This window comes from Anoplophora glabripennis, unplaced genomic scaffold (assembly GCF_000390285.2).
Source record: "Anoplophora glabripennis isolate ALB-LARVAE unplaced genomic scaffold, Agla_2.0 scaffold319, whole genome shotgun sequence".
NCBI lineage: Eukaryota > Metazoa > Arthropoda > Insecta > Coleoptera > Cerambycidae > Anoplophora > Anoplophora glabripennis.
This window is the reverse complement of record NW_019416397.1, coordinates 405,066-433,051: the sequence shown is the minus strand read 5'-3', so window position 1 is coordinate 433,051 and position 27,986 is coordinate 405,066. Positions and strand designations below refer to the sequence as shown.

Here is a 27,986-nt window from a genome sequence, read left to right as displayed (position 1 = left end):
AGGGGGACCTGAACGACCAATAACGCTCCAACTTATGATGTCATCGGAGGAGGAGACTGAGTTCGGTTTGTACACAGATAAGCTCCTGAAGAAAACTAAAAGAACTAGACAGCGCGTTGACGCCGGCGAGCCGCGTAACTCGTACTCCTCGATCCCGAACTTCAGTTCGCGACCGGCTTTTCTCGGCAGCGGTAATAACCTCTACGGCGCCATTTTCACCCAACAGCAACAGTTCGGTCTCTTCGGACCGGGCTTCCCACCCGCCAAGATGCTCAACGAGCTGCTCGGCCGCCAGAAGGCGGACGGCGGCGCCGATAGCGAGGACGGCAAGTACGACTCATCGGGGATCCGGTGCGACGGCGGCAGCCCGCCCTCCGGGGAGCAGCTGGCCCACCACATGCTGCGGGACATCCTGCAGGGCAGGAAGCACGAGCTGCTCGCGCTGGAGCACGACATGCGCAACGGACAGGACCACATCATTAACAACAACAACAACGAACCCAAGGCGAGCCCCGAACGGAACGACGTGGACGCCGCGGCGGCCATGAAAGAGTGCCTCGCCGAGGCCGGCGTCGTGGGCGACCGCCAGCAAGCTGAGCTCATGGAGGAGGCGCTCAACGGCATGGAGACCGAATCGCTGCCTTCGCCCAAGGTAGAGCCTTCCAGTCCGGCCAAGCCGGAGGACGCCAAGAAGGCTCGAGTGGAAAACATCGTCTCAGGTATGCGATCCAGCCCGGCGCCGCCCCAAGTGAACGGCTGCAAGAAACGAAAACTCTACCAGCCCCAACAACACGACAGCAATGCGGAAAGGTACGTCGACGAGGAAGAGGAGGAAATCGAACCCATCCGGCAGAAGCGAGTGGAGAAGAGCATGCTGAAGTCCCAGTTGAGATCGATGCAAGAACAATTAGCCGAGATGCAGCAGAAATACATGCAGTTGTGTACGCGAGTGGAACAAGGCTCCGAAGAAAGCCAAGAAGTGGAAGAGATACCTAGTGATAGTGAACAGAGCAAGAGATCGGCCGCCCCGTCTCCAGTGACCACCAGCACGCCCACCCCAGTCCCACAGCCGCCGCCCACACTGGCGCAAGAGGTGAGCAAATTAAAGATAAGTCCACCCGGCCCCCCGTTCCACAACGGCTTCCTCCACAACCCTCACCAACACATGAGCAGCGCCGCCGCCATGTACCTGGGCGTGAGCCACAAGCTCCTGATGGAGCAAGAGGCGCGCCTGGCCAAGGAGGCCGCCGCCGTCAACGCCATGAGCAATGAGCCGCCGCAGCAGCAGCCCCAGCAGCCGCCCCCGCAGCCTCCACCACCCAAGCCCGACCAAATAGCGGAGCGGCTGAGCATGATGCGCAGCATGAACCCCAGCGGCACGGACCTGGAGGGCCTCGCCGACGCCCTCAAGAGCGAGATCACCGCCTCCCTGTCGAACCTCATCGACTCCATCCTGCACCGGTTCGTGCACCAGAAACGTTGCAAGCAGCAAGACGCCGCCACAGCGGCCGAACAACTCAACAAAGACCTGTTGATGGCCTCGCAGCTTTTGGACAGGAAGTCGCCCAGGACCAAGGTGGTGGAGCGGCCGCAGGCGCCGCCGCCGCAGCCCACCCACCATCAGAATCAAATGGTAAATGGGAACTCGGGCTGTCCGCCCATGATGCCCGTTCACAATATGGGCAGCATGCAAAAACCGTCAGATCTTCACATTCGGCCTCCGATGTTTCAGCCCCCCAAGCCGCCCGGCATTAGCGCGCCCCTCTACGGCATGAGCAGCCCCTTCTGCGTGTCCAAGCAGGAGACGCCCGAACAGAACGAGGCGCTGAGCCTGGTGGTGGCGCCCAAGAAGAAGCGGCACAAAGTGACGGACACCAGGATAACGCCTCGCACCGTCAGCAGGATCCTGGGCCAGGATGGCATGGGAATGTCGCCCATGGAGTCCAACTCGAACTCGTGTACTTCCCCGAGGCCGCCCCCATATCACCAGCCGCCGCCGATGTTGCCCGTCTCCCTTCCGACGTCGGTGGCGATCCCCAACCCCGGCCTCCACGAATCTCAGGTCTTCTCGCCCTACAGCCCCTTCTTTCATGGACCAAGCCACGGCCATCACATGGCAATGCAGGTAAGAAATTTATTTATAAATGATAAATATTTAATTATAGCATTAGTAACTAAATGGAAATTTAAGTAAACACAAATCTACTAAATGTCGACGTTTTGTCTCTTTATTGAGACATCTTCAGGTCCCGTAAATAAAAAAATACAAATGTTTTATAGACCAACCACTCAGTAAATTTGTATTTTCTTAGATTTCCATTTGGCCATAAATTCACCATACTACTAACAATAATAATTTAATTACAGTTAACGTTGATAAAGAATAAAAATTTAATTCGATAAAGAACTAAATTGTCATCAGGGCCTCTCTAAATATTATTATTGACAGTAAAATAAACAAAAATGATATACACATAGAAACCAGCAGGGAATAAAGATAAAGAATGTTTACAAATATACACCTTGAATAATTCGATTTACTTACAATTAGTAACTGCACTGTTTATTGCACTTTTATTTAACTTCGTTATGCTCTTGTTACAAAGGTTATAACACTACTTAGAAATTTGTGTTTAAAATTTGGTTATAGAAGAAACAAAATTTAGAATTTTCTTAAAAAAAGATTAGATTTTAATTCCACTGTAAACATTAACAAATTATTATTTTTTTTATTAATTCCAGACATTTATTATCTCATTTCTGTTTCTAATACAATCATTTTGGATTCACCAGTTTTAAAAATTTCAACTTGCAATACACAACAAAAAAGGGTGTGATTAAGTACGTAAAAATATTAAAAATAGTAGGGGTCATTTTTTGAAGAAAAGTTCTGGCTAGCATATATCCGCTTAGCTTTTGAGATACAGGGTGTTAAATTTTTTGTAGTGCATCTAACATTTGTGCAAATATATTTTTCTGAAAAATGTATAAAAGCGTATATTCTTCTAAATAATTTTTCGTTGGATTATCTAGCGAAAAATCACAACCATTTGAAAATATTTAAATTTCTTGTCTTCTTTGTTTTAATTTCAATACATCAGTTTTCGAAATCATTAAGCTGTTTGCATAATTACTTACCAATTGCATACCTACTAATATATCAAAATTTTCCCTTCTTTTTTCGCTAATTTTAACATTTCCAAGCAGTTTTAGGAAAAATATTGTTTAATACATGTTTGTGGAGTCAATTTTGCAAATTGTTATAGTGTTTTTCACTCTACTTCACAATCTAGAATCAAATGTAATTGTTAAGATACCTATTTGTTTACAAAAATACCTAATTATAAATAAAGTATATTCATCAAAAATTCAAAAAATTATAGACATAGAAACTTCTTCTCTGTCTAGAGAATTTAAATTTGGAATTATATTTATAACAAAAATTTCCCACAGATTTTTCTGTGAAACATTTTGTTTCAAAATCAATGTAAGCGTAATTTACGAAAAGGAAAATAATAATTACTCAAAAACAAAATATGTGTAATGAAATGCAGTGCTAGATTTTCCATAATATCCACCAACTGTATAAAAATTATGAATTTTTATTTCGTTAAACCGCTAGCCCAAATTAGGTGGTTCAACGTCGTCAAAAATTTCGTAAATGACTAATATTAAAAAAACTATAACACTCTGTATATCAAAAACTTTGATTTATATGAACTTTTCTTATTTATTTAAGGTTATTTATTTCCTGAAATAATTTTACATGCATAAGTTATACTCTGTATACAGGGTGTTAGTTGAGTACGTTAACAAACTTTAAGATGCAATTATTTGAGTGATTTTAAGTCAAAAAGGTTATATGAGCATGGCTCCACCAATCAATAGTTTTCGAGATACAGGATATTGAAATTAAAAAAAATACCTGTTCTAGAATATCTCTGAAGGTGTATCATGCAGAATGATGAAACTTAAGCTGATGATTTATCTGATTAAAGGTAAAAATTCACTGAATATAAATATACAGGGTGATTAAAAAAACCGCTGACAGACTTCTAGGGTAAATAATACCTGAAAAATTAAGACGAAAAGTCTTAATAAACATAGGGTCGCAAATGCCTCCGAGATACAGGGCGTTAAAGTTTCTGTAAAATTAAAGCGTAAAAATGACAAAAAGAAGCTTATAATCTAGTTTACTTAACTCACTTGTACACATTGACATTAGTGACAGGCGATGTTTAATTTTATTTTGAATAGCACAAGCCTACTATGCGAAACTAATATGAATGAAAATAAAATTGGATTTTCAAATTTTCTACAAAGGTGTTTCTCTTAAAAATGGTTGCTTTAATCCAAATTTTGCAAGAGACCAATTGGATAGAAAATTGAACACTTTACACGAAAATAGTGCCCGTTTGACAAAATTAGCAGTGGCGTAGAAAATATTTAAAAAAAAGGGTCACGTTGACCCCGTCTCTACGCCACTGCTGCTCGTAAAATTTTGAGCAGTACATCAAACATTGGTCTTAAGGTTCTAACTACGCATAGCAAATTTGAAATAGATATATTCAGGCATTTTGGAATTATAGCAGACAATGTTTAACTTTACAGAAACTTTGACGCCCTGTATCTCGTTAAGGAGACATTTGCGACCCTATGTTTATTAAAACTTTTCGTCTTAATTTTTTATGTATTATCTACCTTAGATGTCTGTCAGCGGTTTTTTGAATCACCCTGTATATACCAGTGGCGGAGAACGGGGAGTCGCTCTCATTGAAAACCTCAGAAATTTTACGTCACGATATTTTAAAACTGTCAGAAATACAATTTTAAATACAAACCAATCAAGACAAGCCCGAAAAAATTAGTGGTGTGAAATTGTGAATTTTTGTTGGTGATAGTAAGGGGTATGACCCGAAAAAAAAAACAGCTTCTCGGACTTTTCATACTTACGTTGTATTCAAAATCGTAATATTTACAAAAAAAACCGGAATTTTTTTCGCGAAATGAGGATTTCCAAAGTTAAAAGTCTGTATAATATTTGTTGAGACATAATTCCAGGAAAAGAAAAAGCCAATAAAGTTCTGTGATTCGAATTATTGTAACAATTTACCGCGGCAGCAGATAATATAATTATAAATAAAAAAAATTAATAATATATAAAATACAAATAACCTACCGTACTCTCAGTAATATCTAGCTGCGAAATATAGTAATATTTTACAATTTGCTATTTTACAGTTACGGAAATGCACGCAGCTACAACTTTTTTACGGATACGGATCGGTTTGTCCGCGCCACGTTTCAGGNCAATGAAAGGAAACGTATTTCTGGGCTTTTTAGTAGTATCTCCGCCACTGGTACCCGTAATTACATAATAATTCAGACGATTTTGACATTTAATTAGATAAATCATGCGTTTCGTCATTCTACAGCAAACGTCTTCAGACATATTTTTGAATTAGATTTTTATTGATTTTAATTTCAGCACTCTGTACCTCAAAATCTATTTATATTTGCACACGCTTTGTTTTTTTTGTATAAGATCATTCCAAGAACCACCCCTTAAAGTTTGTGGATATACTTAAGTAACACCCTGTATCATTTCAGTTTCACGTCACACATTCCTAAATGTAATAACTGTATTTCAATTAGTTCTAACAACTAAGTGAAAAGAATGATTTCCAAAAATACATTTTTTCTCTTTTTTGTATTTTTTTTACTACACTTTCGAATCTCTCAAAAACGCTTTTCTGCTTTCAGGCATCCTCTTCCCCGCCCCGAATGCACAAGATCGAGCGCGAGTCGCCCCCGATACATCACCCGCCCACCCTGCTGCACCCTGCGCTTCTGGCCGCCGCCCAGCACGGCGGTTCCCCCGACTACGGTCACATGCGTGCCCCCTCGGGGGGCATGAACATGGACAACGGCGACAGGAACTCGGACTGCAACTCCGGAGACATCTCCTACGACGGCATGCAGCCTACAATATCCTTTTTATGCAAAGATTTTAGCAAAAATCTTAGCGCTCACCATGTATGTATTTTTCAAGTACCTAGCTTGGCGCCCATGAAATTTTTTCGCGATTTCCTCGCGAAACCATACCCGGAAAAAATCGAGTATAAACTGCTTCTTGTTCAACGAACAGAGTTTACCTTGTTTAAATTTTAATGCACAAATCAAGCTATACTCGCGTATTTATTGTTCAAAAACTCTGAATTATTTGCTTATTTTTGTTTGTGAAATGGTTTCGCTAAAGTGCATTTTCTAGTGAAACAATTACTTTGTCCTAAGTTCGTTAAATTTAATTAAAGCAACTACACCCTCTGTTGTTTTTTTTTTTTGGCTCTTGACAGCTGCATAAAATCGTCGGGCATTTATAAACTTGGAGAGGATTTTTTAATCTGGCTTAGACATTTTTTTTGCAAATTGAATATATTTTTTTAATACCTACTGACTTCTCCCATTCATATGAGAACATTTTTGCGACTACTGACTTTACTGATAGCTCTACTTCTGTTCAAAAGTGTTGTGTCAATTTTCATCAATGTTCCTAATCGTTACCTACCATGTCCTGGGTCATTTTAGTATGTTTATTCGTAATTATTAATACACGTACACGATCCTTTCACGAAAAGAAAACTTGGGTAAAAATAAGAATCTAGAAAAACAAATCACATAAAAACATTCGTTCGCTAATAATTTTCACAATAAAAGCACACGTGTCCATAATGGAAAAAGGATTGCCTAATTTTTTTCAGTCTATAGCAAAAAACGAGAAAAGAATCACGCTGTTTAGGGTTACAACTATTCACCTTTTTTTATGTAGCATGTGAGTTGGGTACGATTCCAGCGGTCCTCAATTGGTTTATTAATTTTACCAACGGTTTTGATTATCGGAAATATATTATTACCTTGTACAATCCTACCTACTATTAAAAATCCTCTTCAAGTTTCTCAACACGGTGTACATAAATCGGGATTATAATATCACTTGCGGGTCTTCCGATAAACCTTTGACTTGGGGTTAAGTTTTGATATAAGGTATCGCATCGAAATCTAAATAAAACCTCATTAGAATCCGTACAATTTGATTCTATTGTGTTACATTGGAAATAACTACAACTTAGAACATACATTCACCAGCAATCAATTCTTTATCACTGCTTTTCCTTTAGACTTGATAAAAGTGGGAACGGAAGTTATTAGCATTTAAATTTCTGTCATTACAAGTTTTTAAACGCTGACTTATCAATTCTTAATTTGATTACGTCTTGTAAGTTACGTGGGAAATGGAACACGTGACAAAGAAAACTGATAAACTTGTTAGCGCTACTTCAAGAACTGCTATTACGTACAATTTACATATATTATCGTTTTCGCGTCGCTATTAGCCAAGCAAAAGTATAACTTTCATCATTACTGCTATAAAACCCAAAGCTGTTGACCTACAATGTGCCACACTAAAATCGCAAAAAGCCAAACTACAAATCAGCGCCGCTTCCGGCCACTTAGAACACCGGATCTGACACCAACAGAAATTTTGTTAAATTCGTTACAAATCGCGCTGATTTCGGTTTTTTACTTTTATGATGTTAGTGACAAGGTCAAAGCTTTCGGTTCGTATAATTTTATACAGTATGGATTTTGTTTTTTCCCCGACACAGCCGAATGTTTCCTTAACTCCTGAGCACTCGTCAACATTAACTCCGATGCACCTCAGGAAAGCGAAGCTGATGTTCTTCTGGGTACGGTATCCAAGCTCAGCAGTCCTCAAAATGTACTTCCCAGACATCAAGTTCAACAAAAACAACACTGCCCAGCTGGTGAAATGGTTTTCCAACTTCAGGTGAGTCCAGCAAAATTTCCATTTAATATTTATAGTCGCGAATATCAAAAGTGCGGCGCAAAAACCCATCGCGATTCATTTGTTTATAAGAACCCATCGTATTTAAAATGTTTGCAGTCGTTCTGCAGCTTTGAACCGGCCTACTGCCTGAAGCTAACATATTATATCCATTAATACAGCGACATATTCCATTTATTTGGCTTTGGGTGCGCGTTGTTCACTTGTTTCGAATATGATAGCTGCGGGGAAAAATGATCGCCTATTGCCTTATACACTAAGAAAACAAAGTAATTTTTTATTAGCAAATGAATTCGCATCAATATTTGAATGCTTCTTAAAAATCATAGCTTACACCAAGAAAACAAGATTGTTTGAAAAATGTAAATTTAATTTTTCATTAAGAATCCAAATAATTAAAAATTTTAGTTGCAGTAGATCATGTGATCATAATACATTTTAATTGACGAAATGCAGTTTATAATGACTTTCTAGTAACATATTTATAAGCAAAGCGGTAAAACATTTTTCGTTGTACGAAAACGAATCTTTTGTAATCGATAAATTTCTTTGTGTATTTCCAACATTCACCCTAATTATTAACATCTCGCTACCCCTAACCTACCCCAAGCGTTACCCGCAGAAAGAAGGCGATATTTCACCGAATCGATACCGGACTGAATACTCAGTCCATGGGTGGTTGTGCACTTCCAGCTAATAATTAGCAAACGTATTCCCGATAAACCACTAGTAATGGCTTATATATTCAACAAAAGTTCACCAGCGTCTGTTTAGACAGATGGGCCTCCTCGATAAGATAAGAAATCCAATATCGTTGGCTTTAATCTATCCAATTTGGTAATAAAAGAATATGGAAATTACCTTCGACTTTTATCTGATTACAAACAATTTCACATTACTTCGATCGATACTATTCACTTCGACTTGTAATCAGAAAAACAGAGACAGCCACGCCAGTAATATATGTCGATATAGTTCATTGCAAAGATGAAAAACTTAACTGAATGAATGTGCAAGCGTAATACAACTCACTACTTTATATCAAAACAACGTTTATATATGTTTTTATAAGTCTAATATAAACGTTAAAATTATATTATTATATAATTATTGTAGTCAAAATAGTCTTCAATTTTCCATTATATCACAACTTTTTATACCTCCTTGATTTGTTAGGCGAAAAATTAGAGCCTTTCTCTATTTCAAATATTTATTTTGTTTACATAAACTTATATGTAGATTGTAGATAATTTAAAATGCTTGCTAAATATTACGATTACTGTTTGTACATTGTTCCAAAAAAAATATTCTTCTGTCTTTAGCAAAATAGGGCACTTCAGACTCAGTGTTTATATAGTTATAAGTATACACATATATAAACGTACATAAACCTTTATAAATGTATGTAAAGTTATAGATTTTTTAAAATTTATTACTTCTTATAAGGCTACTTTATATAAAGTGTCTAGCTTTAGACTTTAGATTTATTTATATATCGAAAAGTTTTATGATATATAAACGTTTATAAAAACGTGCAGACTAGCGAAAATGCGTACAGCGTCGTATTACTTGCCTAGTATACAAATACATTTTTGTACAGAATTCACATATGCACATATGTAAACGTGTATTAACATATATAAACGTATATAAACGTTACAGACCGTGTATTTCAATAAGGCTGCTTTATCCACAAAGGGTCTAGATTTAAACTCTTTAGATTTATTTAGATTGAAATAGTTTATGATATATAAACGTTTATAAAAACGAGGGGATTAATGAAAATATCAGTTTTCGCGTATATTGTATTACTTGACTAATATACCAATATATTTTTTTGGCACGGAATTCACGTATGCGCATATATTATATATTAACGTACGTAAACGTATTTTAACGTTATAAACGTATATAAACGTTGCAGATTGTGTAAAGGTGATTACTTCTAATAAGGCTTCTTTATCCACACAGGGTCTGGATTTTGTATAGACGTAGTAGTTTGTGACTCACAAACGTTATTAAAAACGTGTGGACTAGCGACAACGTCAGTTTCCGCGTACAGTGTCGTATTGTCCGATTAATGTACAAATCTATTTGTGTAAAAGTTCCAGTTAAGACCAATTAAATCTAAATTAGAGTAAAAAATTAATTATGAGCAATTAAAAGTAAAAGCGTAAGGCATTTTAATTCCTACATGCCTACATATCCGTGTGATGACGACAGTCAGACTTACCTAATGACTAATTTTATGCGAGAGGCTAGACAGAGACAAAAAGTACGGCAGTGAGTGCGAGAAAAAGACGTCCCCGATTGCAAAGAAAAATGCCAACCCCACTAATTAGTCTCAAGACCTTAATTAAGTTATTTTTAATAGAAAGCTCTACGTCAGGGGAGCAGAGCATTATGAGGCTAACGTCGAATGGGGTATAAGTTGCTAATTACACAAATTAGTTAATTTCGTTGTAGTCTGATGGATTCTTTTTCTCGCTAGAATTATAACGTTAAGTTTAAGAGATAGTAAACGTTTCGATTTTGTTAAGAATCATTCCGTGGCCGCCCGAGACGCCATTAATAATAATCCAAGGGCCTCTTGGGTGGGTAATTAAAAACCGACCGGAAGTCGATTTGCGGGATTTTGAGTGACCGGAAGTAATTTAGCGGGGTACACCTTCGCAACGCCCATCCCGCCCATATGAAATCATAGCTCGAGCCAGTCTTGCCACATTGCCGTATCAATAATTAATTATCCTAATTGGCGATTATTGATTAATGCGGCTCGGTGTTAATTATTGACGCTTTAGTTAAACGCGGCTATCTCTGCCGGATCTTAAAATCCAAGAAGCAGATTGGAAGTGCTTAAAAAATAACATTGTTCGGCATCTACCTCTCTAAGTGTTTTTTCACACATCTTTTGAATTTTATAGAAATGTAACTTTTCATCGGTAACGATTAAAATTTTTATTTTTTTTTTCTGGAAAATTTGCTAACTACTTCCTAGTCACTCTTTTGTCAAAGACAGTAGTGTACAATATTTTTTTTTGAAAACGGGTTCTGTTGCCATATATATTGTTATGATATTCTAAGTTGAAACGTTAAATAAATAAATAGCACAACGTAATATTGAAAATTTAGACATGTATGTATGTATGTCTGAGAGTGGTGGAATTGTTTTTCCACCGCGGCACTTAGGAATTATTAGGCCCCTTGTACACTCTCCTTCATTACTCGAGTACTTTTCTTCAAACCATCTTATTTACTGCACGGGTGGCTTGGTGGCAAAGTCTCGTACAGTTTATGTATGATAACATGGTCTTGAGTTACAATTTTCTTTGCTCTGTTCTCATTACCATTTATCGGGGACCACACGCATGCGGCAAATGTTGAGCGACCCAGGTCTCTGGTAGGCTGACACAGCCACATCCCCGAGCTTGCCATAGGTCACCCATCCAAATTCCAGCCTGCGTCCGTGATGTTTACCTCGGCAGTTCGAAATCCACCGGCCAAGACACCCGGCTAGGCGGTCCCCCAAAATTTAGACATATTCACGGTAGAAAAAATAGAGAAAAATTGACAACAGGGGTGTGAATTGCTAGACAAGCGAAAATGAAGGATAAAATTTACATGTAGAATAATTTTTTTAATAAAAAGGCAAAATCGTTAGATAAAAATATGATGATAAATATCATGATATGTAAAATTTTGAATTAAATTAGCTGTAAAAGGCAACAATATATAGTAAAAAAGTAAAAAAGTACAACAAAGTACAAATTTGTAAGTCATGTATCATATTGGAGCATTGGTTGAGGAAATTTAACAAAAAAATAAGATTTTGACAGATAGATTGACGGAGAGAGGAGTTACAGTTCTAAATAAAATTCATGCAATAAACTAAGGCTATAATTAAAGTTTATCATACCTTTAGTCTATATTTATAAGTGGAATCAAAATTAAAGTTCTTTGTATAACTTCATATAGCGATTTTCGGAATGTCAAAACGGTGATTCCACATTGTGTGGAATTTGTTGTGTAAAAAGTATTTATGAGATGTAAAATGATTTGTGTTGTGTTAAAAAGATCTTCTAGTCATGTAAAACTGTATTCAAATCCCAATTTACGTTCCAAGTTGTGTGTCAACATTATTCGTTGTCAAAAAACGGTGTACCTGAAAACATTTCAGTTGTTAGTTAATTCATACAGGAAAAGACTGTTCAGAATAGTGAAAATAAGGAAATATTGATGTTGTGGAACAGTATTACAAACATAGAATTAAGCTATATAGCACAGTTTGGTTAAATTTTGCAAAAATAGAAAAAAATTGTAGATTGTTTGAAAATTAACGTAGAAGAAAGATCTAGGTATTGAAATTTACAGAAAATTATGTAGAATTTGAATATGTAAGTGTCATGCTGCAAAAAACATACATAAAGGCATCATTTTCAGTTAAAAAAATTCATAAAACGTCAATATAATTTAACCATAGCAATAGCTTCTTTTGTCTTCAGTTTATAAAAGTTAGAACAGTAGTCAGTCTTTCTTAATTTGCCAAGCTATAAACATGGTTGAGTTACTCCTAAAATAAATAAAAGCAAGTCAAAACTAAGTAAATAAATGGTGAACTTAGTTACCAGTTTTGAAACGTCAAACGACATTCAGAAGTAATCTGTCATCTGTCAAAAAGTGTAATTTTACATCAGTTAAGATTTTTCTCAACTAACCAAATCTCTACTGGAAACTTATACAGGGTGTTAATGAATAGGTGTTACAAACGGATATGGTATGTAAAAAATCCAAAAATAAGTGCAGTTTACTTAATAAACATATGTCCTAAAGCGGCTCATTTTCGAGATACAGGGCGTTGAAATTTAAAAATAATAAACTATTTTTTCCTGTAGCTCCGGTATTAGTTAATATTTCTTTATCAAACTCAACAGACAGATTTACTAGCTTAAAGGATGCATAAATATGGCAGAAACCATTTATTGGCTTCTTCTAGTGGCGTGCGATAGGTGTCGTTTCACCTTTTATCCCCCCTAAATTGTGCGGCACTGTACAAATATTCGTTTTTCGTACGTTATAGAATTTACTAGTATTTTTTACGTAAATAATGTATACTTGTTAGACTTCCATAAAATGAGTAATTATCAAGTTATTAACATTTACATTACTNATGCAATACAATCTGTTAGTTAAATGCTAAATCGAATTTTTCATTTTCTAAACAAATCTCATACTTCAAAATATATCAACATAAGTTAGTGAAACACACCCTGAGGAAGAGTCAGCTCTAAACCAAGTTATTGTACAAGACAAGTTCTTGTACAATTAGTGTCCAGGCAAAATAAAATAAAAAATTACAACAATAAAATTAAAATTAAAATTCAATTAAAATACAATAAATAAATTCAATAAATAAACATTATATTATATTATAAAAAAAATATATAATTACTCAAAAATCATAACAATATATATTATTAGTTTGTTTTATATTTCTCAAAAATTTCGTGTTCTATAACAGCGTACGTAAACCAGCAGGTTTCACTATGCTGTCGGAATGGAGAAGTACTAATCAAGTCCGTAATAAGAACTTTTTAATTGTACAGGAAAGCATATGAAAATAGATAATAATCGTGCTAAAGCTTCACTGTTCCGCAGTGTATTGTCTGAATCGTTAGAAAACACTTTATTTGCAAAATGTATTTCAAAAATCAGTAAAATATTTTGATTGTCATGTACATCTACATTTTTTAATTATAAATAGATAGATACGTATTTATTTATGTTTTTAACTACAGAAAATAACGGAATTATTAATAAAAACCATTTTTACAACAGTAAATATATCTCGAAAATTTTTCTATAATCCAAACACCCCGTAACTTAAAAACAACGCAACCACACAATCCCGTTTTTTCTGCTTTCTCCAGCTGCTCGAATTTCGCTCCACAAATCCGACGGTTTCATTCCCATTCAGCAATTCTTTAAAAGTAACTTCTGCCAACTTGTTCAATACTGTGCATTTTTTAATTAGCATTGACTAATTAGCGTTAACCAACTTGAGTTACGGTCCTGAATCGGACTTACAATGCGGGCCTGGGGGCTTTGTTCACCGCGAACTCTGCGAAGTATGACAATCTTTTCTCTGCTGATAAAGGGCGATGGTGTTTGGAATTATAGCGTGGGTATTGTTTTCAAGAAGATATCGTTGAAGAGTCGATGAATGACGTTCCTTCATCGACGATCGCATTGATTGATGCGATTTTGTTGTTAAGAAAAAGTAGTAAATAAAAGTTTGCTGTATATGTCTTTAAAAACCATGCAATGACGAAAACAGATTCGAAAGTGGGGTAATTTTTCCATATATTTAAAAAAATCGTGGTAGAAGGTAATGCAAAGAAATTTCTAATCAATTTTATATTTTACAATTAGTTTCCTCTTTAAATAAAAGAACATGATTGTCAGATTAGATTAGTAATGAAAAAAATTTCGAACGCAATTATTTGGGCGTGTTTTTGACTAAAAAGTCCTTAAAGTATTAGTTGTATGAGGAACTGTTTTTAGTTTAATATTAAAATTGTCCAAAAATGTTGCCTTATGGATCTACAACATAAACATGTACTAGATATACCTAAAAAATTCTGCAAATAATGTTTCACTTATTTTTACATTATTACAGACGTTTGTCACACCCTGTATGTTAAACTGGAACTCGGAGAAAACAACATACGTCTTAAAAACTGACTGAAGAAACCTGTGTAGTCGATCACAAAGACTTTGACTTGATTTAAAAGCTCTCTTTGACAACGTACCCTTCTTGCAGTTGTACAAACAGCAAATACCTACTTGCCAACCGTCTTGGAGAAATCTTGGCGGCAAAATCCGTTACGCCAAGACGCGTGCCCCTTTTCTTAAGACGGCACGGGAACTTCTCGGGAACAGGCAGGTATCTCACCGGGGGGTTGGCCAAATCAAAAAGCAGCTGTTGGAAGCTTTTGTCAGCGTTTAACGTCTTTTGCCTTTAAGGAGGTATTGTGTGTGACTTACCTGCCGCATTCCGTATGCCTTGCGACGTTTAAAGTTAAGAAAACGCCAGTGGCGTCGCCTTCAAGGGGGTAGTAATAAATAAATTAAAAATTTTTTAACACGGGTGTTATTTAAGTCCTTACAGTTCTTTCTTTCATTTGTGGCATGGTAAAAAATAGAAGAACTATTACACATTTTTAATCATAAAGTTGGTACGTCACTGATTTCAGTTTCCTTCAGATATTTTAATATAAAATACAATAAAATAACATTGTCTTACTACTTATAATAATTTACACAAATTATTTATTCAACAACGAAATACGAATCCCATAAAGTTTGCGATTGAATTGAGGTAAAATAAGAAAAATATAAAAAAGTAAAAATATATAATAAAAAATATATGAAAAAAATTAAAACATTTGCAACTGTGTAAATTTAATAAAGATTTTAAAGTCATCTGCATAGATTATTTTTTGACGATTAAGGTAAATTGTAATGTCGTTAATCAAAGTAAAAAAGCAGAGAAATAGCAGAGGACCCACATTAGAACCGTGGGGTACTCCAGAAGTAATAAGATACTGGACTTGAATCTGTTTTAGCAGTTTTGGTAGATGTATGTTATGATCTGTATGCTCAAATGCTTTTGAAAAATTAGAACATAGATCTATCTTTCGATGCTGATAAATAATTTTAGACATAATCTCAGTAAAACACACAAAATTGGTTGTAGTTGACCTTGTTTCAATAAATTCATGTTGGTTTACAACCACATTCCAAAGACCTTCACAAAATTAGGTAATAAAATAATGGGTATATATTTAGTTGTATTGGATGGGTCGCCATTTTCAAAGACTGGACCAAGAACAACCACTTTCCATCTTGCATTAGGAAGAATTGGCGTATTAAGAGAAATGAATGATTAAACACATTAACTGGTGGGCAAGCTAGAATTTAACCACAATCACAAACGAAAAAAGAAGTAAAACAATATTATATGAAAACTCAGGACCTTGTCTTTGAATTTGAATCTGAAATCCACCTTATTTAATTGTCTTTGAAGACACAACTATCATCTTTCGAAATCGAAGAACAGTGTTTTAAATCAGCGTGACAATAAAGATAAATTGTATTATCGTTAATAAGAATAGAAAATAGAAGAGGACCCAATTTAGAACCGTGATGTACTCCAGAAATAATAAAATACTGACTAGACTTGAATCAGTTATAAATTGTATATTGTAAATAGTTCGACAAGTATGAATTTAAAAGTTCTAGCAAAATTTTTGTAGATGTATGTTGTGATTTATATGATCAAAGCCTCTCGAGAAGCCGGTACATACAGAGTGATTCACAACTTATCCAAAAAAAATTGGGAATAGATGCATCATGAAAAATGGAGTCAATATCATAAAAAAGTTGTTGTAAATTCCTTATAGTTTCCGAGAAAAAAAATTATTGAAGTAGTATTTTCAACCTTTACATCGCTTGTTATTGCAGTTTCTAGCGTCTTTCACCCACGTGGCGATTCCGAATACTGAAATCCGATTTTAGTATTATCGTTGTTCCGATAGTGTTTACATTAGTTTTTCAAGTGTCAAAAATGGCTTACGTGTACAACAAAACTCGGAGTTGATGTATATAGTTTTAATTTGTGGTGGAACATTTGTGTCCTGAATCACCCTGTATAACATCTGCCTGCACATGTTGTTCGATAACATTAGAAATAAACTTAGTAAAACAAACAACATTCGTTTGTAGTTGATGATGTTTTCAAAGAATGGAAAAATGCCAGTATACAACGACATTTCAAAGAACAAATAGTTAGTCTATAGTTACTTTGGATGGCCAGTTTTAAGAAATGGGTACAGGACAAGCATTTGCCGTTTTACATTAGAAAAAATCCCTTATTAAGAGAAAGCGATTAAAGAAATTACCTGGTGGGTAAGTTAGAGTATAACAATAATCGCTAACAAAAAACTGGGAATTTGGTCTGGAAAAGATATTAATTAAATTTTAAATTTATTCTTTCTGCTGTCCTGTAGGCCCTGTACACCTGCAGGAAAAAATCTCAAAAATATTCTGCAATGTCGCTGGAATTATACAGGGTGTAACGGATGTTGATGGCTAAACTTCAGAGGGTTATTATACAAGTAATTTTCAACAATATAGTATTATAAGATTTTTTTGGAAAGTTGATAGTTGCTCTTTTATTTAACACTTTTTGATTTCAAAAATTTTTTACCATTTTATATAGAAACAAAATTATGTTTGTTATTCATACAGCCACATCAAATTTAGACATACCATCGGAAAGAGCGTTAAATTTACTACAAGAGGAGCATATTTGAGTGTTTAAAAATCTTCTATACTAGGTGCTGTGAAATAATTGTGAAATGAGCAAAATTAGTGGTATCTCCTTATTGGTGGTAACGCCAAAAAATTGTTAATGAGGGCGTGTTTTTTCTTCAACAAAAACTACTGTATTTAGTAAGCTTTTCAATGATATATCAACTTTTGAGTTTGGTATTTTTTTTTGGCAACAATATCAAGGACAACCGTAAAAATCGAAAATACACAAACTTTATAGTATTTTATTTTTATTTTTATTGTTGAAAAAATTATTTATAACTTAGTAACATGTTTACAATGACTTAATAATTTTCGATGTAACCTCCCCCTTGACGGATACATAAAGCGCACCTTCACCACACGAAAGCAACTGTGCGACGCACTTCTCCATTTTGCTATCGAAGTAGCTCCCAACAAGCAAACATCCTTTGTTCGAGCTGTTCTCGAGTTTCAATTGGTACTTCATATACCAAAAATTTTAATCCACCCCACCAAATGAAGTCTAACGGAGTTAAATCAGGACTTCGAGGAAGCCACCTAACTGTACCAAAGCTTCCTATCCATCTATCTTCATAATGCTCGTTTAGCCATGCCCGAATCTCCCTGCTGTTGTCTGCAGGGCAACCATCCATTTGAAGCCAGGAATTAATCCGAAAATTTAAAGAAACCTCTTCTAATATATTATGCAGTTCGTTCTGAAGATCAAGAAATGCCTCTGCATTTAATGTATTTTCTAGTATAATTGGTCTAAGAACGTAATTTCCAATTATACCCATCCATACGTTAACTTGGAATCTGTATTGATTATTGGAGGGACGGTTTTATTATCTTTGCCCTTGATATTGTTGTCAAAAAAAAATAGCAAACTCAAAAGTTGATATATCGTTGAAAAGCTTACTAAATACAGTAGTTTTTGTTGAAGGAAAAACACTTCCTCATTAACAAAATTTTGGCGTTATCATCAATAAGGGGATACCACTAATTCTGCTCATTTCACAATTATTACATTTAACTTTTTACAGCACCTGGTATAGAAAATTTTTTAAACACTCATATGTGCTCGTCTTGTAGTAAATTTAACGCTCTTTCCGATGATATGCCTAAATTTGATGTAGCTGTAAGAATAACAGAGATATTTTTGTTTTTATGAAAAAGGGCTCAACATTTTTTTATATCAAAAAATGTTAAATAAAAGAAAAACTATCAACTTTCCAAAAAAATCTTATAATACTTTTTTGTTGAAAATTACTTGTATAATAACCCCCTGAAGTTTGGCCATCAGCATCCGTTACACCCTGTATAAAAAATCCATATAAAACAGTTTGTTTTCTTATTTTTCTGATGACGCCAGAAATGTTCATTTTGCCAAATTATTTAGTTAAGTTCATAGTTATCCGACACAGAGGATTCGTATCCGTAGGTACAATCTTTATAAACCGATAGACAACCTGCAATTGCCACGAAGTACTAATTGTAGGTGATTTACACTTCCGGCATACGGGCGTAGGTGTGCCACTGTCTTACATCTTTATCCACGGCCCACCTAGTCCACAACATCAACATGACTGTTTGCGTACAAAATGTATTAATATCACCTAAACACGGCAGCGTCATGTCATTGAATTCAAACGCCAATTATGGGCCAATTGGGCATTCATAATTAATATGCTTGTATTAGCCGTGGTAAAATATTAACGCTAACAACTGTTGCTCGCCCTGCACGCCCAGCGCAAGGAATTACGACAGCCGAGGTAAGCTGGAAAGCGGCATCACCTAAATTTCTTCTTTGACCCCCTAAAGGTTCAAGCCCGCATCGTGTAAGACCACGCGTGTTGGAAAAATCACCTGCTTAGATGCAGGCCCTCGCGATAAAGGAATCTTGTCGCGGTGTTTGGAAATTTACGGTAAAAATTGATAGTCTGGTGACTTTTTTCGTAAATGCAGTTTGTTGCCAATTATCGTGTGACTGAAATGAGTATCGTTAACGATTCTGCCAAATTTTGGATGTTTAAAATATCAAGAAAGCTGTTCTACGAGTGATATTTTGAATGCTTTTGCAAACTGTTTTAGTAGTTCATACTTCAGTGACGGCTCGTCGTATGAAGCAACTACTATTCTACTATTAACCTAAATAAACAGTTAGGTAAACTAATTTCCAATTACCTGTTACATTTATCAAAAATTAAAATAACAGTATAAGTAAATAATTGTTTGAAAATTGAATATCGCGCCGCTAGCCGTTTCTATTGGCGCAGCGTTGTATACTGTTACTCCCTAGTCCTCACCACAGTGAGGCAAAAAATTCTTTGCTTGTAGTCGCATCACACTTGCCTACAGCATACTACAGTTCCCCCTCCAAGCGAGGCGGTTAAAATAACGTGATTTAGGAGCGAACTGAGGCCGGCTCAAAGATGCTCGTACTTGTCTTGTAGCTTCAGTTCGCGGTAGTGTCTGATGTCAGTGTGAGTACAAAGGCTTTCAGGATAAGAACAAGGCAGGTATTAATTTAAAGTAAATAAAAAACAACCTCTTTACAACAAAACAACGTAAGACTAAATTTAACGTAATTTAATAGATACTTATTATACAGGGTGTTAAAAAAAGAGTGTAAAATATTTCAGGAGGTAATAGTATGAACCAAAATAAGCAGAAAAGTCTTAATAAACATGGGTCCGCAAAGTAACGGTTGCGGAGATATGGACCACTATTCGTTTTTCAAACATTTTATTTTATTAGGAATAAACCGACAAAGGAAGCTTTTAACAAACAAAAAACAAAGTTACAGAAGATGTTCAAAGTGCCCTCCGTCCATTTCCAAGCAGGCACGACATCTTCGTCTCAACGATATTCGAACTCTTTCGAAAACACCCTCCTTGGTTTGGATTTCTTGACACTTTTGATTAATCCGTAGCTGCAGCTCTTCCAGGCTATTTACAGGAGTACCATACACTAATGTCTTCAAATATCCCCAAACAAAGAAATCTAGAGGGTTCAGATCAGGCGATCTTGGAGGCCATAAAACAGGTCCGGCCCTTCCTACCCATCTATGTGGAAAAGTTTGGTGTAAATGCTCTCTAACGGCCATGGAAAAATGAGCTGGAGCACCATCATGCTGGAACCACATTTGTTGCCTCTGATTCAAAGGAATGTCTTCCAAAAACTCATACAGTGTGTTCTGCAGAAAGTTGAGGTAAGCAGCGCCTGTTAATCGGTTTGGTAAAACAACAGGACCTAGAAACCTGTCACCTACAATACCCATCCAAATGTTTAATGAAAAACGTGCCTGATGTCCAGATTCTATTAGAGCATGAGGATTTTCGTCGGCCCAAATATGCGTATTGTGAAAATTAAACACTCCATTTCTTGTGAACCCGGCCTCATCAGTAAAAAGAATGTTTGCAAGAAAACGAGGGTCTTCAGCATCATGACGTAGAAACCAGCGGCAAAAAACCAAACGTGCTTGATGATCATTTATTGGATTTAAGGCCTGTACTCGTTGCACATGGTATGGATAAAGCAGTTGCTCGTGAAGGATTCTCCAAACAAGAGGACCACTAATTCCTACCTCGGCTGATATTCTCCGCACACTCGTACCTGGATTCTGCTCTACCAGTGCTAGAATTTCTTCTTCTGCTCTAGGAGTGGATACCGACCTTGGTCTTCCGGATAAATGGCACTGTTTGCTCAAGGAACCGGTATCACGCAATCTTTGGTGAATTCTTCCAAACATGCGTTGTGAAGGAATCTGGCGATTTGGATAAGCGTCAACATAAAGACGTCGCGCTTCGGTGGCGTTCCCATTAGCACGACCATACATGAAATGCATGTCTGTTAATTCTGCGTTAGAGTAACCAGCCATAGCGAAAGAAAACTTGTGCACTGAGAACAACTGTCAAATACGTACTGTTTATTTCACTAAACATCAACCAACTATTATAAGAAAATACACAACGTTTTTGCAAAATAAAAAAAGGGGCTAAAAAACATAAAACATTCCATATCTCCGCAACCGTTACTTTGCGGACCCATGTTTATTGAGACTTTTTTGCTTATTTTGGTTCATATTATTACCTCCTTAAATATTTTACACTCTTTTTTTAACACCCTGTATTATGAAATACTTACATAGGTAGCTAATAATGAAACTATCCACAATATTGTTTTATCTCTTGAAACACATTTTTCAAGACGTAAAATCACTAGTCAACGAATTTCTGAATTAAGAAACGAAGAAAAATTTTAAAATATTTTAATTATGCGAAAAATATTACTGGACTACCAAGTAAACGGGGCAAAAGTTGCGACGAATTACAAATATTTTCCAAATATATTTCCCCATAATTAAGTATCTATCTACTCGTTTTGGGAATTTACATGATTTAAATTTTTTTGCTTTAATAGATTCCTCAAAATTTCCCGAAAAATCGTTTCAATGTATATTACAAATGTATCCAAAAGTTTTTGAAATAGATAGGTTGAAAAACGAACTTAATATTTTGTACAGAGACGAACAATTTTGTAATTTAGAAGTTCAAAAAACGGTATACATACAACGATTTTAAAATTATATTTTCGAAAACACAAATTATTTTGCCTAGTTTTAACAATTCCTTTAACAAGCGTCTCGGTAGACAGAAGCTTTTTGTGTCTTAAGCGCATTAAGACTTAGAAATACGATGACACAAGAGCCCTTAAACAACTTATCAGTGATGACGATAGAAAAAGAACTATTGAAAGTCTTATCTGTCAATCAATTCCTCAATCCTCAATTTCCTCAAGATTCAAAATCCTCATTTCAGATCCTCAGATTTCCTCAAGATCCTCAATTTTGTGAAGACATTATTAGTAAATTTGCAAATTTAAAAGACGAACGAATAAACCTGTTTTATAAGAACAAATATTTTGTTAAAAGTGGAGGCAAACGAAAAGCTGGCAGCGTTGTTTTATGTAAATAGATTAGTTGGCTGGCTACCTTATGAAAATTTGTTTTTATATTTTTGTTAATTATTAGGTAAATACATATATCATTTGTTTTTTTCTGTTTCTTAATTTTATTGTAAATTCAATTTTTAAAGTTCTAATATTAAATAATAACATAATAAAGAATGACGTGGAAATTTATTCCTACTTATTATTTGAGAGCGGATTAATAAAATATCCAAATAGTTGCGTATTATTTTTTATAAAATCTGAATGAAAATCCTGCTCGTGAACTTCAGTTTTCTGTTGACCTACCAAAAACCTCACACTGAAGAAAAGCGACAAATATAAAATACACATCATTACTATCTATCATGTACTTCAAAAAGTTTGTTGATGTTGATTCGAATTAAAATTTAGATAACTGTTAGCGGGAGTTTCTTTCCTATAAATACTTACTTCTAAAGAATTGTGTTTTTTTTTTTAATTAAAGTATATAGTGTATTATTTCTATTACCAAAATAGATTTAATTGTTGGTTCTTTGTTATTAATATTGTCGAGATTGGCAAAAGGTCAAATTGTAAAAATATTGTCTACATATCTCCGCTAAATGGTGATCATTTTTTAAAATTATTGAAAAACAATAAAGATTTAACTTAAAATTGAAATAATGAGGACCTCTTTGCCATTCCGAAATCTTGTTTATAAAATTCATTACCTAATTGCAAACATGAAGTTTTTATACATAAATTTAATAATTTCATTATATTTTATACTACAGGGTTCCGTTCTGAGACCATTATTATTTGTTATAATAGTAAATACTGGTACTAATGTTGTATATACCTTTGTTTGCTTTATGATGATGGCTTTAAAGTTTTCACCATTTGTCAAAACCTTAGAAAACCTTTTATTTTAATTCTGCACTCTCCTGTTTCCTAATTGGGTGAGAACTTATATATTCAAATTTTTTTGGACAAAATATTTATTATGAAAATATTTATTAGCAAAATAACTGTAGATAAAAGTTATGATAAAGTTTTTCTCTTGGTTTCTTCTTTCTTCACACCCTGTATTACAAAATAACTATATTTATATGGAGTTAAGCAAGGCGAATCGAATTTTCGAACCACCAGAAACAGTCCCCGGCGTTCAACAGCTTAACAACGCGCGATCTATCCCCTCAAGATCAACAAACCCCTAATATCAGGACTGACATTGAACGACGAACAATACCGTTGGATTTCAAAGATAGGGACAGATGTTCACTAGTGAAACCGTTACGAACTATCACGATCGCCTCTTTGCTTTTTATGCGGTACCTAGAAGCGTATTCACCCCTGCACCCCTACCACCGAAAAGCTAGACGTAATCGAGGACCCCTCTTCGTCATAGTTAATAAAAAATGGAAAAGTTATTTGGAGAACGGTAAAAAATGGGAATTTATTACAATGGTAATTTAGTTTTTTCAGTCCAAAAAGGAAAGGACCCTATAAGTTGATACATAATTTTTTCAAAGAGGGTCGCATTAGGGAAAAAGTAATCCGTATGTCGAAATTTACAATACGTCACTACCTAGAACTTATTATTTGTTTTTATTAAAATAAACTTTGAAATTAAGGTGATATATTTTAATACTTACTGGCTTACCACGATATAAATGTTTTGGGACCGCTGACTCTGTTAATAGCTAATTGATTTTTATCGAAAAAAAATTCACTGACGCTGACTTCATTCGTTGTACACAAAGATGAGTAGTTAACTCCCATTTTTGTATGTTTGACAGCCTTATAATCTTTTCATAACAAGAAAACACAGCTAAACGTAAAAATGTAGAAAAATCAAAGACATTAGTTCACAAATAATTATGCTTGAAACAAACAAAAATACACATATAATGTTTCTGTGTATTCCAGCGAATCTCGTGCTATCTACTGCCACACCTATTCACCTCTTTTTATGTAGGGTACGATTCCAGTGGTTCTCAATAAGTTTCAACAACCATGATTAATAGTAATTTTGAGCACCATTTTGCAGTTCCAATGGTTGTGATTGTTAAAAATTTTTATTGTTAATGCATTTTACTTAAAATTCAAAAACCTCTTCAAGTTTGCAAACACATTTTTTTCATAATTTAAAAATTTGACAGAACGAATCAAATAAACCTAATATTTTATTTATTAAAAAAGAACCACTTCTGTCTCGTCTGAAGATGGAACGACTTGTGTCCGAAACGTGCTTATCTGTTGAAATCCAGAGTGTAATTGTGTCTTTCTTTTTAGGGAGTTCTACTATATCCAAATGGAAAAATACGCTAGACAAGCAGTATCCGAAGGCGTGAAAAATGCAGAGGACCTCCATGTTGGAGGAGATTCCGAACTGTATCGAGTGCTCAACCTGCACTACAATAGAAACAATCACATCGAGGTATGGGGGCCACAGGTTCGTGAAGTAGAGAGATATCTCGAACCCAAATCTGTGCATTTTTTTATTTTTTTTATCTTTGTTTTATCTATTCGATGGTTTTTTTCTACAGCTGGACTGTACAAAATAACACCTACTTGCGAGTTATTTTTAAAAAAAGGAAGTGGAATGAGGTCTGGAGATCTAGCTGGCCAACAGACACGTTTCTCCAAACGTTTCTTTTTATATTCAAAATTTATTTTAAGACAAAGTTACCCATTACATTAGAATGTAAAAAAATATGCAGGTTGTCTTTAATTTGGTTACCAAGCTCTACAGGGTGTTCTTTGTTCAAAATTAATACAAAGACTTCACTTAAACTATGGGCCAATTCCGATTCTTTACAAAGATACAACACTGGGAAGATGATCTACTGACAATGGTTTTTACCAAATTTGGTTGTAATTCTTTAACTGATTTAGAAGATATTTAAAGAAACATTGTCAAACAGATCTAGATAAGATGACGGAATAATTGGTCCCTAGCTCCTTTGAACTTCTTGAGTTTCTTCTTTTGCAACACCTACTAGAAGAAGTCGCATTAATATAATCCTTCCACCTAAATTATATGCTATCGTTTTGGTTGCTGGAAAATTGTTGAAATTAACCTGTCTTTAATTTCAAGTCTAACAAAATACAGTCTCATCAGTCATTTGCTTTTAATTCTTATGATTTGCATAATTTCTACCACCATTTTATTATTATTATTTACAGAGGCATCAGTGGGATCGAGATGTATTCTCTGTTAATGTTTTAGTCACATTTATAATAACATATTAAATATACTGAACAGAAGTAGAAGCTACCAGTATAGGAATATTCAGAACTAAAATCTTCTATATGTCCTAGCAACTTTTCATTAACTAATATTCTCCTACAATTTTTTATTTCAGTATAATTTAATAACAAAAGGGGAAGTCTACCAGTAATTGTATAGAACCATCTCTATTATAATTTATATTTGAAGCCAGTGATCAATGAAAGTGCTTCTTTCGCTAGAAACATCTATAGTTTGACCATTTTGTTGACACTTAGTGTGTTAGTATTAATTACTAGAACATGAAGTGACATCTACTGGTTTCTTTCTGTGTGTATAATGGCAATCACAGTATAAAACTGACATATACATATGTAGGTTTTAAAAATATTTGTAGTGTAACAGTAACAACAGTTTCCATTGAGTGTTTTCAATTTTTTTCTGAACCTTTATAGACAAAGTCAGTAATGGTAATTACTGGTACACTTACCCTACGAGCTGAATTAATTCTTATACGTTAACTTCTATTTTTAATCTTCTTATCAAACAAAATACACCAAAACGATTATCACTTCAATTTCTGAATCATCAGAAAGGTCCAAACGAGACCAAGAAGTATGGAGTAAGGGTGATGATGATTTAATGGCGGTTTCGGTTGCAGGTTCCTTCGAACTTCCGATTCGTGGTAGAGCAGACCCTCAGGGAGTTCTTCAAGGCCATCCAGGAAGGCAGGGATGCCGAACAGTCCTGGAAGAAGTCCATCTACAAGATCATCTCCAGGCTGGACGATCCCGTCCCGGAGTACTTCAAATCCCCCAACTTCCTAGAACAGCTAGAGTGACCTGCCTGTCAGGCCAGGTCAAAGTCGGCTGCGGAAGGCAGCCAGTGGTTGCCCACAGGCAGCGCCTGTTAGTACCATCGGTACTAGCGGTCCGTAACACCAGAGAGAATCGGTGACGTATGTTATCTTACAGACTGTCAACAGTTTTCGTTGTTTTTAAATGGTTTTGAAGACGTCGATGTTCAGAAGAACCTTGCCATCTTTGATCGCATTCGGACACTTGTTAAATAGTCGTGTTAAGTTGGCAGGAAGACTATAAAAATGCCTCAGGCTTAAGTTCGTTTGTGCGAACAGTGAATACAATTCAATCAATTTGCCAGTGATTACCTGAATCTTTACCGGATAGAATTATTGACGTCAAGTCCTCAGTTTCTTAAACCAGCAGTTAGCAAAGTTCAAAATCTGCACTCTTTCCGTTTACCTCTGGCATCTACTTGTTTGCTGCCACTGTAAACTGTGCTGTGCTTGTACCACTTGTAAATAGATAGATCTACTTGTATATAGTATTTATCACTTATTTTAACTTATATGATTATTATTACATTCCTAACCAAAGTTATATTTTTGCTAGTCTATTTTTTGCAAATAATTATTTTATTTTATTTATTTCAGCGCCATAGATTGAGGACAGTCCAGCAATTACCTCTTTCTGTGGTACTGACAAAACCCGGTACTTGCAATCCTTCTTGGTATTAAATACTGACGGATCGCAACTATCCTCATATATTAAGTAGATATGCCTTTATGATTATGATTTGACCTGTAACAAGTGCTAGAATCCATAACAAACATCTTATCTCAAAAGAAATCCATTCACATCAACACCTTTCACTCTGCTCGTTGTAGAAATGAAGAGGAAGACAATGTTCTTGATAACCATCAAACATGTATGATACTAGATGGTGACTTTCCCATACAATTTTTGTTTGTCATAAATAAGGGTTTTAGAGGAAAGTTGTCGTGTGGTATTTTCAATCCTAGGTTTAACTAGATGTACAATTATATTTAAACAAAGACAAAATTATCTAGAATGCTGTCTGACTATCTTCAAAGATTGTACGTATTAAATTAAATTTTTGCAGAAATCAATAACAATATCATCTTTGACTTTCGTAAACATGACTATTATGTATTCTAGCATTTCCCTTTTTTGTTTTGTACCTCGATATTTTTACTTTTAATTTTGATTGCATTCTTTGTGTTCCGACTAGTTGCTATTTGTTTATTTTTGTAGCATATCTGCTTGATATATTGCATTATTATTACCATTATTATTTTTAAGTTTTCACTTGCACAATAATAGTGTAGTAATACACGATCTCCCTATCACAGTGTGAGGCAACTAGTCAAAAATAATAAATATATATAGTTTTAATTTTTTCGTTTTGCTTTTCGTTTTCGTTTTCTTCTTCTTCTTCTTCTTCTTCAGAGATCCAGTGGCAGTTTACAGTGGGGTGGGAACAATTTAGGTCCAGACAGAGCAAATTGTACATAAAATTTCTGAACCAGTATTCCTTCTGATCCCTTAAGAATAGATAAGTCACAACCAAAAGGTCCCGGGGTAGTTATCCCGGTCTACAGCTAGACCGGGGGTGTCGTGATTTTGCTGTTCCTAAAGTTATATATTCGAAACTGCCGAAATTCGAAAGACTGCCATTCATTTAAGGTTGAGTTATGGCCTTGGTTGTCGTTAAAACGTTCAGTTGCTTTTCAAAATTAATGGTTTGGATATTATTGGAGATGTTGAGTTGACGTTTCGTTTA

At 35.3% G+C, this 27,986-nt stretch overlaps 1 protein-coding gene across 2 annotated transcripts; it reads left to right on the top strand.

Annotated features, from left to right (window-relative positions):
- The first annotated feature begins 7 nt into the window (after positions 1–7).
- Positions 8–27,773, top strand: LOC108910560 (homeobox protein prospero). Of its 2 annotated transcripts, none has more exons than XM_018715202.2 (5): positions 8–2,125; positions 5,764–6,036; positions 7,668–7,849; positions 24,446–24,590; positions 26,044–27,773. In XM_018715202.2, the coding sequence occupies exons 1-5, from the start codon at positions 35–37 to the stop codon at positions 26,221–26,223; spliced, it is 2,871 nt and encodes a 956-aa protein (XP_018570718.1). In that variant the 5' UTR covers positions 8–34; the 3' UTR covers positions 26,224–27,773. The 2 variants fall into 2 exon arrangements, with proteins under 2 accessions (XP_018570718.1, XP_018570717.1); XM_018715201.2 differs by having other exon boundaries at positions 23–2,125; positions 24,446–24,605.
- Positions 27,774–27,986: the final 213 nt, after the last annotated feature.